The sequence below is a fragment of the Rhinopithecus roxellana genome, chromosome 10, assembly GCF_007565055.1.
Source record: "Rhinopithecus roxellana isolate Shanxi Qingling chromosome 10, ASM756505v1, whole genome shotgun sequence".
NCBI lineage: Eukaryota > Metazoa > Chordata > Mammalia > Primates > Cercopithecidae > Rhinopithecus > Rhinopithecus roxellana.
In genome coordinates, this window is record NC_044558.1 from 120319026 (window position 1) to 120333226 (window position 14201).

The 14201-nt window shown below is 34.6% G+C and overlaps 1 protein-coding gene across 10 annotated transcripts in view; it reads right to left on the reverse strand.

The window, feature by feature from the left end:
- Window positions 1–14201, reverse strand: part of CEP83 (centrosomal protein 83) — a 192538-nt gene that overhangs the window by 136555 nt on the left and 41782 nt on the right. For 9 of the 10 annotated variants that reach the window (XM_030939510.1, XM_010383920.2, XM_030939509.1 and 6 more), the window contains 3 exons: window positions 10094–10367; window positions 9473–9623; window positions 661–753 (listed from right to left, as the gene is read on the reverse strand). In XM_030939510.1, coding sequence (XP_030795370.1) covers window positions 661–753; window positions 9473–9623; window positions 10094–10266 — 417 coding nt within the window. In that variant the 5' untranslated portion in view covers window positions 10267–10367. The remainder of the gene's footprint in view (window positions 1–660; window positions 754–9472; window positions 9624–10093; window positions 10368–14201) is intronic. The other variant, XM_030939512.1, reaches the window with a different exon arrangement.

The window sequence follows — 14201 nt, forward strand, 5'->3', positions numbered from 1 at the left end:
AGTAGGCCCCACTGAGAAAGTGACATTTTAGCAAAGACTTACAAGAGATGAAGTTAGCCACGACATATCTGGAGGGAGAGTATTCAAGGCAGAAGAGATGTGCCAATTCGGCTGGGCATGGTGGCTCACGCCTGTAATCCCAACACTTTGAGAGGCCAAGGCTGGTGGATCACTTGAGATCAGGAGTTCGAAACTAGCCTGGCCAATATGGTGAAACTCCGTTTCTACCAAAAATACAAAAATTAGCCAGGCACGGTGGCACGTGGCTGTAATCCCAGCTATTTGGGAGGCTGAAGCAAGAGAATCGCTCAAACCTGAGAGGCGGAGGTTGAAGTGAGTCGAGATCACGCCACTGCACTCCAGGCTGGACAACAGAGCCAGACTCTGTCTCAAAAAAATTTTTTTAATTACAACTAAAAATAAAAATAAAGAAATGCACCAATTCTGGAGTGCCAAAGAAACATCAGTAGGCCAATGTGGAAAAAGGAAAGGAGATAAGAGAGGTAATGGGAGTCCAATCCTGTGAAGCCTTAGAGGCCACTGTAATGACTGAGTAAAAGGGGGAACTACTGCAGGGTTTTGGAGTAGGGGAATGATGCTTTTCATCGAGACTTTTATCCCATGAGGATAAATGCACAGTAAACAACGTAAGTTACTTACTTCATCTAGATTCCGAAAACGTTCTCTCATTGGAGTTTCTAATTCTTGCTGTATTTGGGCTCTTAGCAATTCCAATTTTTGTGGAGTTAATATCTAATATGTAGAGAAATGCAAACAATATAAAATCACATTCAAATCAAGAATTCTCCATATTTCAAAGCCTCTCTCCTAATTATGAAAATGGAATTCATGAAAGTTTTCACAATATAGTTATTTTTATAGTCATCACTATACAAATAGAATCATTATTTGAAATAATACTTTAAGAATCTCAATTTCAGGCTCTTGGAGATGTCAAAAATTCCATTAACATGAAGTAAAGACAGTTACTGATTATTATTGCTATTGTTAGGAATAACTATGTTGGCAACTAAGACTCTCATGTTGTATACAATGGCTAATAATCTAGTTATTTTCCAAAGCAGGCAAAATAAAGGTGTAACAATTTGTTATACCAAAGAGAACCTTCCAGACTTATTTTCAATTAGAAAAGGCTCATTTGTACTCTCACACTGTACCTAATTTAGGTTTCTCCTTGTCACACTTTTATAGAACCCATATTTTAATAAGCAATTAAATATTTATGTAAGCCTCATATGGGAAGACACAGTCTTTATTCACCATATTGTATTCCCAATACCTCCCACGAATGTCTGGCACATAGGAACCACTCAACTACTATTTCATGAATGAATGAGGAACAAATATCAGCTGTAAAAAAAAAAAAAAAGTCTAAAGTTTGTATTTATATTAATTTCTACAAAAATGATAATGTTCAGTTTCTTTTTTTATGAACAGTCCAAATACTATGTTCAAAATATTACATTCTATTGAATGGAGAGCATACTATATATAAAGCATTGTACAATGCACTGTAACCTACATACTATCCTGTTCAAAGCACCTTATATGCATTCATTGATTTAATTCCTACAACAATCCCACAGTATAGCTACACTGAGGCATACAAGGTATCTAAATAACTTTATAAAGATCACAAAAACTCACATGAAGTACATATATCCCCATAAAAACTCCAAACTCTGGTGTTAAAAATAACTCATACACACAAATAACTATAAAAGTAGGCAATACAGCCTTACCAGACAGATAAAAAAGAGAAAACACATTTAGGATAGAAGGCATGATGCATCAAAGGAATGGGAAAACTAAAGCTTATACAGAACCCTTATATAGAAAGCTTACAGAACCCAAACTCAAGCCAGGTAACATTTTAATTTGCCTGGGTGTCAGAGACTATGGGAGAAAAGTGATTCTCAAAGGTGAGTTAAAGCCATTTTGAATGTGACCACATTAAGTACTACAGAAAATTTAAAATTGTGGGTCCCTATATTCACACTGGTAGAAATCTCTAAACACTGTAACATTTCCAAATGCCACCTTGGAGGGCTGTACCCTGGCTGGAAACAAAAGGAAAAGAGGTTGCAGCCAAAGAGTGAAAGGTTCCTGAATACCAGGTTTAGACTCTTATTATTTATTCGGTATTCAATAGTATTTACTTAAAAAATTTATTTTATTTAAAATGAATATATATAATTACATAAATAATTCAAACAAAAGCTTAAAAGGTCTTCTCACTGCAGTAACCCAATTTTCTTCTATTGAAGCAATCATTGTTAATAACTTCCTATGTACCCTTCCTAAAACAATCTACAGATACACAAGCATACATATCACTTTTGATTTCTATACAAAAAGGATATTGTACATATATTTTTCTGTACCTTATTTATTGAAGGTTTTTAAGCTTAAGAGTGACACTACCATATCCATATTTTACAAAGAAGCAAGATGAATCAAAAGCTTTAGTGGGAGAGTAGCTGTAGCTGTGGGAAGAAGAGGCAGTAAATGGAGCCAAAGAAACCAGATAGAAAGCTCATGTCATAATCTGGTTTACGGTATCAAGTATCAAGTCTGGGTGACAACATCAAGAGTCCAAACTAAGATGAGGTAGCAATTAAAAGGAAGAGATTAATAGGTAAAGCTTACATGGCTCCTGTATCAAATGATCTAACTTCAAAACTAAGCAAGCAAAACCATGGGAAAACTAAGAAAACCTGAACAAAGATGGGATATTAAAAGGTATTAATGAATAAGTATTTTAAATATGGTAAAGGTATTGTGGTTATGCTTTAAAGAGAGACTGCACTGGTTTGTTATAGAGATATATACTCAATTATTTGTTGAAATAATATGATTTGATTCAAAATAATCCAGAGACATTGAGGAAAAAAGTGGGAGTGGGTGGAACAAAGTAGTAGATAAAACAAGCCTGGCTCAGAGAGAATTATTATTAATGCTAGATGATGGGTACCTGGGAATGCATTACGTGTTTGAGATTTCCAAAACTGAAAGTTAACTGAAAGTAAAAAGCCTTTCAGCCAAGATAGAGTAAGAGCCCAGATTCACCCTCTTGCCTGAAACAAACAAAAGAACAGACAAAAATTAAACAGTTTGCAAGACAATAGACATAAGAAAGCAAAAGGCCGATCCCTGAGAGGCACAAAACATAGAAGATGAGCTTTGAGAGTTTTCAGGACCTGGCACAGGAAAGGATACCCATGCAGTTATGATGGACTCCCTGAGTTGAGGAGATGAAACTGAGCATCTAGGGACACTGGGGTAGTTAGAGTCCTAAGACAGGGTAGCAGAGAAAAGAGGGCACAGAAAGATAACTATGAAGACCTACAAAAAGTTTTGACTCATTCAGTAGAGTACTGATTAGCACATGTGTGCAAGGAAACTACCTAAGGCTAGGCAAAAAAACACCGGAAAGGAGTAGAAAGATGAATACACAGAGCTCATGGAGACCTAAGAATAGTTTCTGTTCCCCCAAATCAGATTAAAATCCTTCATTTCATAAAGAAATTGTTATAGTACTCAGAAGAATCTTGCGTCAGTGGTGGGAAATAACTAGCACTACACTAAATACTACTCTGGCTCCCACTTAAAAACTTAAAAGCAAGACCCAGAAAGATAAAACTGTTTCCAAATAATTCAGCGGTGTCCCAAAATAAAGTTCAAGAACATGTATCAGAATATAAAAATATTGGGAGGTGGAGATTGCAGGGAGCTGAAATCACTCCATTGCACTCCAGCCTGGGGAACAAGAGTGAAACTCTGTCTCAAAAACAAAACAAAAACAACAACAAAACAAATCCAGCATTTTAAAAAGAAAGTTCACAATATCTAACATCCAATAAAAATTTACCAGGCATGCAGAGAAGCATAAGAGACAAAGAGAGAGAAAGAGACAGAGAGAGAGAGAGTGTGTGTGTGTGTGTGTGTGTGTGTGTGTGTGGTGGGAGCAGGGGGGATAAACTTAAAACAGGCCCAGAAATGATATAGATATCACTGAAACTTTATTGTACAGTTATTGTAACTGAATTCCGTATGTTCAAAGAACTAGAGAAAAGACTGAACATGTTAGATAGAGATAAGGAAGATATAAAAAAACCAAGGCCGGACAAGGTGGCTCACGCCTGTAATCCCAGCACTTTGGGAGGCCATGGTGGCAGATCACGAGCTCAGGAGATTGAGACCATCCTGGCTAACACAGTGAAACCCCATCTCTAATAAAAATAAAACTTAAAAAAATTAACCAGTCGTGGTGGCAGGCACGTGTAGTCCCAGCTACTTGGGAGGCTGAGGCAGGAGAATGGCGTGAACCCGGGAGGCGGAGCTTGCAGTAAGCGGAGATCACACCACTACACTCCAGCCTGGGCGACACAGAGAGACGCTGTCTCAAGAAAAAACAAAAACAACAACAACAAAAAAAAAGGACCAAAATTGAACTTTCAGAGATGAAAATTACACTGCATGGAATTAATGGTGGGTTAGATATTGCAGAAGAAAAAAATCAATGAAAATCAATGAATCTGAAAACATGGCAACAGAAACCAACCAAAATGAAGCACAGAGATAAAAAATACTAAAAATAAATAAATAAACAACATCAGCAAGCTATGGGAGAACTTTAAGTGGTCTAATGTTAAAATGTAATTAAGAGTCTCCAAACGAGGTGAAAGAGGAGACAGAAAATATTTTTAGAAGTAATCTCCAAAAATTTTCAGTTTGATAAAAACTGTAAACTCATAGACCTATGGAATTCAATAAACCCCAAGCACTACAGATATAAAGAAAACTGCAAAGTATGTCAATCAAATTGCTTAAAACCAGCAATAAAGAGAACAGCAGCCAAAAAACCAGACAAGGTGCATTACAAAGAACAAAGATAACCTGTGCTCACTACCCTGTAGAGTGATGCAGCTGCACAATATCCATGCAGCTCCTAATATTATATGTTCAATTACATCACAGATGCCTCTTGGAAACAACAGTGCTTTAAATTCTGTAATGGTGTGCACCTCACCATTGGCCTGTGCAATCTAACAGCATACAACAGTTTAGGGGTCTTCTGATCTGAGGTCTCTGACAAAGGATCTCTAACTTTTTCTTAACTCCTAGGAATCTTATTAAAAACAAATACCCACATAATAAATTCTCTCTTCCTCTGTCTCTCCCCATCCCTCCCTCTTCTATCCCCTATATCTCCAAAGCACACATAAACCAAAGACACTGACTGAATTAGAGGATTTCTCCCATCCCATTTTAGGAAAAAATATTCTGTCTTAGACTACCCTTTTTTTTTTTTTTTTTTTTTTTTGAGAAAGAAAGAGTCTCACTCTGTCGCCTAGGCTGGGGTGTAGTGGCACGATCTTGGCTCACTGCAAACTCTGCCTCCAGGTTCAAGCAATTCTCATGCCTCACCCTCCCGAGTAGCTGGGAGGACAGGCATGCGCCACCACACCCAGCTAATATTTGTATTTTTAATGGAGACAGAGTTTTACCATGTTGGCCAGCCTGGTCTCCAACTCCTGACCTCAGGAGATCCACACACCTCAGCCTCCCAAAGATCTGGGATCACACCCATGAGCCACTGCACCCAGCAGTGTCTTAAACTTCTAATGGAATATTGCCACTACTTGTCTACAAAGAAACATAAGAATGCTTCATCATACAACAGTCTAGGTGTCATTACCTATTTTAAATCTATAAAAACAAATCTTTAACACTGCAGTACTTGCCATTTAATAATCTAAAATAGGCCAATACTTTACAAAGAATACTTTAAGAAGGCAAATACTGCTATGTCAAACATTCTTAATAAATTAATGACTGAAACTGAGTATTATATTATGATCTGAGCTTCCCAGCAGTCAAAACAAAATGGGAAACTGTATACTAGGCTATAGTTTTCATTAGCACAAAAAGAGCATGTTAATCATTGGTAAAGTAATTTTCATTTAGTTTTATTAGAATATATCAAATGATCCCCATATGTAAAAAGGTTTTGCTAACATGGTACATAGCAACACAATAACAACATGTACTGACCACTTACTAGATCAAAGTACCATACTAATACTTTTTTTTGATGAATTTCTACCATCACAATTCCTTTTCCTGTGATTTTTTTTCCCCGCTTCAAATTTTCATTTGTTTTTAGCCTGCTCTAAAATTCTCAGTTATTGTTTGATAAATAAGAAACAAAATACTACAATCTCTGGGTCCTTGGTAAAAACTGTATTTCTCGCTGAAGAAACTGTGCCTTTTTATTGGTTTCAGAAAAAATGAGACCTCTTTTTCATTAGCATTTATCAACAGTACAAGTTTCTTTTCATTTTTATAGTTTTTTTTGTTTTTGTTTTTTGTTTTTTTTTTTTTTTTTTGGTTAAGAGTCAGGGTCTCACGCTGTTGCCCAGGGTAAAGTGTTGCCCAGGCTCCAGCTCCCTGAAGCCTCAAACTCCTAGGCTCAAACAAGTCTCCTGTCTCAGCCTCTTTCGTAGCTGGGACTACAGGTGCATGCCACTACGTCAGGCTAATTTATTTAACTTTATTTTTTAGAGACAGAGTCTCACTATGTTACCCAGGCTGGTTTTGAACTCCTAGCCTCAAGTGATCCTCCTGCCTCCCAAAGTGTACCATGCTCAGCCTGAACTAACACTTTCCATGCATTGTCTCGTTTCATCCTTACAGTCATCCTATGAGCTAGGCACTATTATCATTCCCACTCACTACTGATGCAGAAATGTTCTTTAAATGAATATCTCTTACATCTTTTTCCTATAAAAGCCAAAGAGATGACATTAAATCCTAGAAAAAGCATTTCTGTAGGTAGACTAGATAATGCATGTATATTTTAAAAATAATCACCTTTCATAAACCTTCATTGAAATATTTCTTGATCTTTGATGAATTTACTTTTCTAAACTTATAATTCAAGTAAATTTCAAGCATCCATTAAATAAATAGCTAAATTGCTTCAAAATATGTGTTCATATGTATACATGATGTTTCTTTAGCTTATTTTTGCCGAATAAATATCACACAGAAACTAGATATGTGTATCTTAAAAAACAGAAGCCTTACTAGATAAATTATATTTGTGAGCAAACATTTGGGAAGTTTTCACATGGAGGAACATCCAAAGTTATCAACAGGGAGGCTATGCGTAGATGACTTCATTTTAATAGGAGACGGAAAATGTTTAACATACTTTAATCTATAAATACAATTGGGTCACTTTTTTAAAAGTTCACCAGGTTCTCTAGCACTGAAAGCACTGAAGCAGAGAATGAAGAGAGTCCTGTCTGAAAGATGTTCTAAAAGGGATTCTGCTTTGGACAGTGTATTCGTTTCCTAGGTTGCCATAATAAAATACCAGAAACCATGCAGCTTTAAATAACCGAAGTTTGTTCTTTCACAGTTTTGGAGGTTATTAGTCTGAAATCAGGGTGTGTTGACAGGCCTTGCTTCCCATAAAATCTGCAGGGAAGAATCTTTCCTTGCCTCTTTCTAGGAAGCTTCTGAAGCACTTAAACCTCTGCCTCCACCATCACACAGTGTTCCCCTCAAAACCCATCTGTCTCCATCTCTCTTCTCCTCTTTTTTTAAGGACACCAGTAACACTGAGTTAAAGGCCCATCATACTCCAATATGACCTTATCAACTTAACAAATTATATTTGTAATGAGTCTACATCCAAATAAGGTCACATTCTGAGGTACTAGGAGTTAGGACTTCAACATATCCTGGTTGGGGATACAACTCGACCCATAATAGATTCAAAGAAAAAACAGATGATTACCAACTCTAACATGCTGAGGCTCTAGTTATGTTTGACACAGACAGTGCAATATATGAACAACAATCCCAATTCATTCATTTATTTCCATTTTTCATGTCATTCATTCAACAAATAGGTGTTTACTAGGCATTATCCTAAACACTGAACACACGCTGAAAAAAAGTTCCTGCCTTCATGGAGCCTGAATTCAAATAAACATGTCATCATTTATGAGTATTTACTATGTGGCAAGTATGATAGTAAAAATGTAGATGTTATCTCATTAGTCCTCACAACTCTTCTTGTTAAGCAGAAACTTTTACCCCTTTACCACATGAGAAAACTAGGCATAGAGACATAGTTACTTGTGAAGTTATCATCTTCTGGAAGAATTGACCCTTTTTTTTCATTATAAAATGTCCTTTTTACCTTTAGTGATACTCTCTGTCTGGAAGTCTCTTTTATCTAATATTAATATAGCTACTCCAGCCTTCTGGATGTGCTTTACTTACTTTCTGGATATGCTTGGTACAAATAATCACGTTTAGATGTCACTCTCACAAAACAGAATTAAATTTATAATACCTGAAGAATCTCTCAAATATCTTGGGTTTAGCATTCATAGCTTCCATTCACACAGGGCTCTATATTTTTGCAAAACAAATTAATGCACTGATTGCACAGGCTTAAATTACATTTCCCTCTTCAATTTACATTTCTGAGGTTTCTATTTGTATGTTTAAATGTCCTAAATATACCTAGGAATGAAACAGTGAGCACAGTGGAGGCTCCAAGCCAGGCTTCGTGGTGTTGTTCCCAGCAATGGTAGATTTCAAAAAGTTATTGAATGACAAACTTACAAGGCTTCTGTCAAAGGATATCTAAGAGTTGGGTGATATGCCAGACAGGTGACTTGAAAGATGCCTTCTTACTCTCTGAACTTCTGACTCTAATATTAATAATCCCTTATTATTTGTACCAAGCAGATTGTTAGGCAGAAATAAATAGCTGGTGCTCTTCAGAGATTAAATAAATACAGGAAAAATTATTCGTGAGAACCTACTAATTTAAAATTTACAGGAAATTTGACTGGAGTTTAAAGTCTGGCTTTAATCTACTTTCCAGACAAATGAAAAAATGAATAGTGTGAAAATTATCTAAAGAAACTGTACTTCAGCACTTCGGAGACAACCATCTTTTGCTTACAAACCCATTTGCTTTACGATGTACACAAAAATTATGTGCACATACTGTTTTTACAGTCTCTTTTAAGAAACTCCTTACGAACAGCTATCTTTTTTTAGCTTACTTTCAGTTATAATGCATATACAAATATTAGTAAATCTTTCTTTTAAAAAAATTCTTTAATTCTGGATTTTTATCAATTCAAACTCACTTTTTCCCTAATTATTCTTAATGGTAAAATATTATTTATATCAGAATAGGCAATATAATACCAATTTACATAAAATAATAGCTTAATGGCTCCCTTACATGGTAGCTAACATTCTAAAATATATGAAAGAAGATTAAATTGTACCACTTGGAGATACAGCAAAGTAATCATTAAGGATATAGACAGAAATTGCCAAATTCACCAACACTACTTACTTCCATTACGTATCTGACTACTTTTATACTAACTCAAATATATTTTCTCACCTGCAGTTTCATTTCTTCTAAGTCTTTAGTTTTCTCTACTAATTCTCCTCTTAGCTCTTCAAGCAGCAGCTGAAGTTTTTCCTGCTGAGTTTGCTTTTCATTACACAGGTGCTTGAGTTCATTTTGTAACTTTACATATTCATTATGCAACCTGGTTTTTTAAAAAAAGAATTCAATTTTGAGTAAATCCTTTCTTTCTAATTGCATTACTTTATGTAAAGTCAATCAACACTACAGAAAAACAAGACCAATATCACCCACTACTTTAAACCCACAAATATCTTCTCTTTACAGAGTTTCATTTAATTATTAACACTGTAGTTTTGGAATGCAATTTTACTTTGGTGGGAGATGGGGAACACATTTAGCCATCTGGATACATTTAATCTTACATGTCTTGCTACTTTCAAAATAAGGTGTATAAATTCATAACCCACTTGATATCATACTTAGTTTGGAACAAAATAATTTTAAAGTAAAAATTTTACTATATTAAAAAAGTTTTAAATGTATACACTGCAAAATAACAAAATTATACTATATTCTATAGCAAACATTCAGCCAAGATAATGCCAATAACTTTTTAAAACTAAACCCCACTTCTAGATTTAAGTAGTTTACCTTGTGTGTTCAGCCTTCAGAGTCTGATAATTAGCTTTATGATGCTCACATCGTAACCTTTCATCAATTAACATTTTCTGGAACTCTGACTGAGAACTTGTCAATCCGCTGTCTCCACCAGGAGGAAAATTATTGGGAAAAGTGTCCATATCGGTAAATGTGCTGACAACCATGTAAAAATAAGTTTTGGCTTTCTTACTGTTTTAGTTTTCTTTCCAAGAGTATTTCCCGCTCCTTTCTTGCTAAGGCAGAATCTCAGCAGGCCAAATTACACCTGCGCAGAGAAAACACATAATTTGCGATCAGTAAAAGTAAGCTTCCTTTAATGTTACATATTTTTATCACTTTTATTATTCTCCTTATCTTTTCTTTGTTTTTTGTTTGTTTGTTTGTTTGTTTGTTTTTTGGGAGGGGTCTGCCCAGGCTAGAGTGCAATGGTGTGATCTTGGCTCACTACAACCTCTGCCTCCCAGGTTCAAGGGATTCTCCTGCCTCAGCTTCCTGAGTAGCTGGGATTACAGGTGTCTGCCACCATGCCCGAATAACTTTTGCATTTTTAGTAGAGACGGGGTTTCACCATGCTGGCTAGGCTGATCTCCAACTCCTGACCTCAGGCGATCTGCCTGTCTTGGCCTCCCAAAGTGCTGGGATTATAGGTGTGAGCCACCACACCCAGCTTATCCTTACCATTTTTATTACAAAGCCCAATCTCAGATTTTAATTGTTCATAAAACAAAATGCAAATATAAAGCCGAATCACACCTCGAAAAATTTTCTTTATTTCCATGCAGCTTCTGTGACCATCAAAATCACATCTTCAAGTATTAACCTAGCTCCACTAGAAGCACAGACTTCTCCAGTTTAGGTAGTCTTAAATTCACAAACCAGTGTTGTGTTTCCTGAAGCTACTGCAGTAAGCTTCAAATATAGATCCTGATACAAAATCCATACTTCTAAATCAGAGGAAAAGCTATTTGGAACTTGGTAACTGGCTGGGGAGAATCAAGGTCTTCAAAAGGTGACTTCCAGCAAGTAACTATGTCTATGATTAATGCTTTGAAGAGTCTTTTATTTGACACAACGCAAGCTGCACCCAGACTGCAGATTCAGATGAGAAATTAGTCAACACATAAATATTGATCAACTCCTATGTGTTATATACTGTTAAGAACAGAAAACTAAATCTCACCTATCTCCAAAAGCACTGACTCAGTATTATGAACATTACTGTTTATTTCATCTAGAAGTAAAACATGATGTTTCAAAGTGTTCTTATAACTAAGAACAAAAATTTTAATTAAAATAGTTGTCTCCTTTCTCTAGTCCCATAATACATATATACATATACACATATATACACACATACACACATACACATATACATACATATTTTTTTCCTGATAGAATCTTCCTTAGTCATGGGTTATTAACAAATCACTTCTTATAACAAAAAAAATCTTTGTCCTATGCAAATCAACCATTAAATTATTCAGCCTTGCTTGAATTATACCATCTCTGATAAATTAGTGTGATATCTACGTATTACTTAAGACAACCTTTAAACTATAATTGCAGTTGTTTTGGTTTACTCTGAAATTATATTTTAACAGAAGGGGAAAAGTCCCTCAAGAACATTATACTCCTTAGTCTTAGGTTAATGTGCACTGAGATTCAATTTTTGTAAATACAGAATGTGCTATCTGTAGCAGCTACCACAAAATTATCCTGCCAAAAGTATACATTTGCCAAGGATTAATGAATTGCATCATAAAACTGGCATTCAATTTTTACTCCACTGTGGGTAAAATGCTATCAAATAGAATCTCATGCTCCAACGAAATCTTTCGTGAAAAGAAGAATCAACTGTTGTGGCAAACTTCACTGTTGTCTCATATTAGGAAATTGCTACAGCCATCCCAACCTTCAGCAACCACTACTCTAAATAGTTAGCAGCCATCAGCAGAAAGGCCAGACCCTCCATCTGCTAATAGATGATGACTTACTGAAGGCTCAGGTGATCAATAGTATTTTTTAACAACAAAGTACTTTCTAATTAAGGTATCTACATTTTTAAGACATAATTACATTGTAAACTTAACAGACTACAGTATAGTGTACCATAACTTTTCTATGCACTGAGAAACCAGAAAATTCATGTGACTTGCTTTATTGTAGTAGCAATCCAAATAAGTTAAAATAAGGAAACACTAATTGCTAAATGTAAGGTTAGGTTTAACTCTTGGCTTCTTAAAGCTTTATAGGAAGAAAAAATATTTGGGGATTAATAAATACGTTTGGCTCCACATTAAAAATTATTCCATGGAAAAAATACATTTTTAAAGATTATAAAATGTGTGTTTATAAAATGTTGATATGTGACAGCTCAAAATCGCTTACTTCCTAGGTTTTCACTAAAAATTAAGATTACTAAGATTTAACTAAAAATTAAGATTACTAAGAGTTAAAATTCTAGTTAATACATAGAATTCTGCATGCAAAGTGTACAAGAAAAAAACAAAATTTGTTTTTGGTGAAAAATTGTTTTAAAAGACATAAAAATGTTTTTATTTAAAAAGTAGTTGGTCTAATTCAGAGGTTATTGAAAGATTATTTCAAAATATGAATTTGGAAAACATAAAAACAAGGCAGAAAGGAACAAGTGAAAACCAGATACAAAAAAAACTATGACAATGTATTTTTGGTAAGAAAAGAGAATGACAGTAATTTTTTGTATAAAAAAATATTATGTGGTTGAAATGATAGAAAAAAAGGGAAGTAAATTTTTGTCCTAAGGTAAAATGATTGTTTCAATATAAAAAAGAGAAATATAAGACAAAACTAAAGGATTGAGCAAGTTGTAGAAGGTCTGGGCAAATTATGAAAGGTTGGTGAGAGATGAATCTTATGAAAGAAATTTTATTTGTGAACAAATTGGCTAAGATGAAAAGTAAACTGTTTATAGGTTTGTCTTAAAATTGACTCCTCATATCAAAAGTACACTGATACAAAACTAAAATTTGATCTTCTCTTTTAAAACAAGATTTTCTTAGAGTACTGATTGTTCTCTATGAAAAAATAATAAAAGTACATTTTAAGACCAAAAAAAACCACTATTTAAAAATAATAAAAGTAGATTTTAAGGCAAAAAACCCCCACTATTTAAAATTGAGAGAGAAATTAATAATGATAAAGGTTAAATACACCAGAAAGATGTGACGATTTTAAATTTATATGCACTTACAATGGCCACTAAATATGTACGGCAGAAGTTGTCAAAACTCTAAGGAGAAATAGACAAATTCACAATGGTAAGAGGAGAATTTCACCACTATTCTTGGTAACTAATGGGACAAGATGATTTTAAAAAATAATCAATAAGAACACAGATAATTTAAACAACACAATTAACCATGCTGACCTAATTCACATATGGAAGACTATACCCCATAACTATAGAATACACACAACTCACAAGTATACACATAACATTTATAAATATTGACCACATACCAGGTATTTTTTTAAAATTTCAAACATTTTAAAAGACCAAGATCATACAAGATACCTTCTCTGACCACAATGTTATTAAACTAAAACTCAATACAAAAAATAACCAGAAAAGCCACATGTGTTTACAAAGTAAGACACACATTTCTAAATAACTTATGAATCAAAGAAAAGGTTGAAATAGAAATTAGAAAATATGTAGTACTAAATGAAAATTGATACCCCATTTCAAAATTTATGGAATAAAGGTTTCTACTTTGAGGAAGATGGAGCAGATATACATTTTCCTTTTAAACTCATTAATAAAACTAAGAGTGCTAGATTTAGGTATATGACAAACTTAAGACCGAATAACGGAGACTAGAAGGCTGACCACCTAAGGACCTGAGAATGCAAGGACAAATACAGTGGTGAGTTTAGTTCCCTGAGCTTTCTTTTTCATATATCTCGGACACAGAGCTGAAGAAACTGGCAACCAGGAAACACCAATTAATTCAGACAAATAAGTCTTGAACAAAAAAAGCCTACTCTCTAGCCAAAGGAACAAAAATGAGAAAGCCGAGCAAGATAATATGTAGACAATTACAATGCACTCTATCCA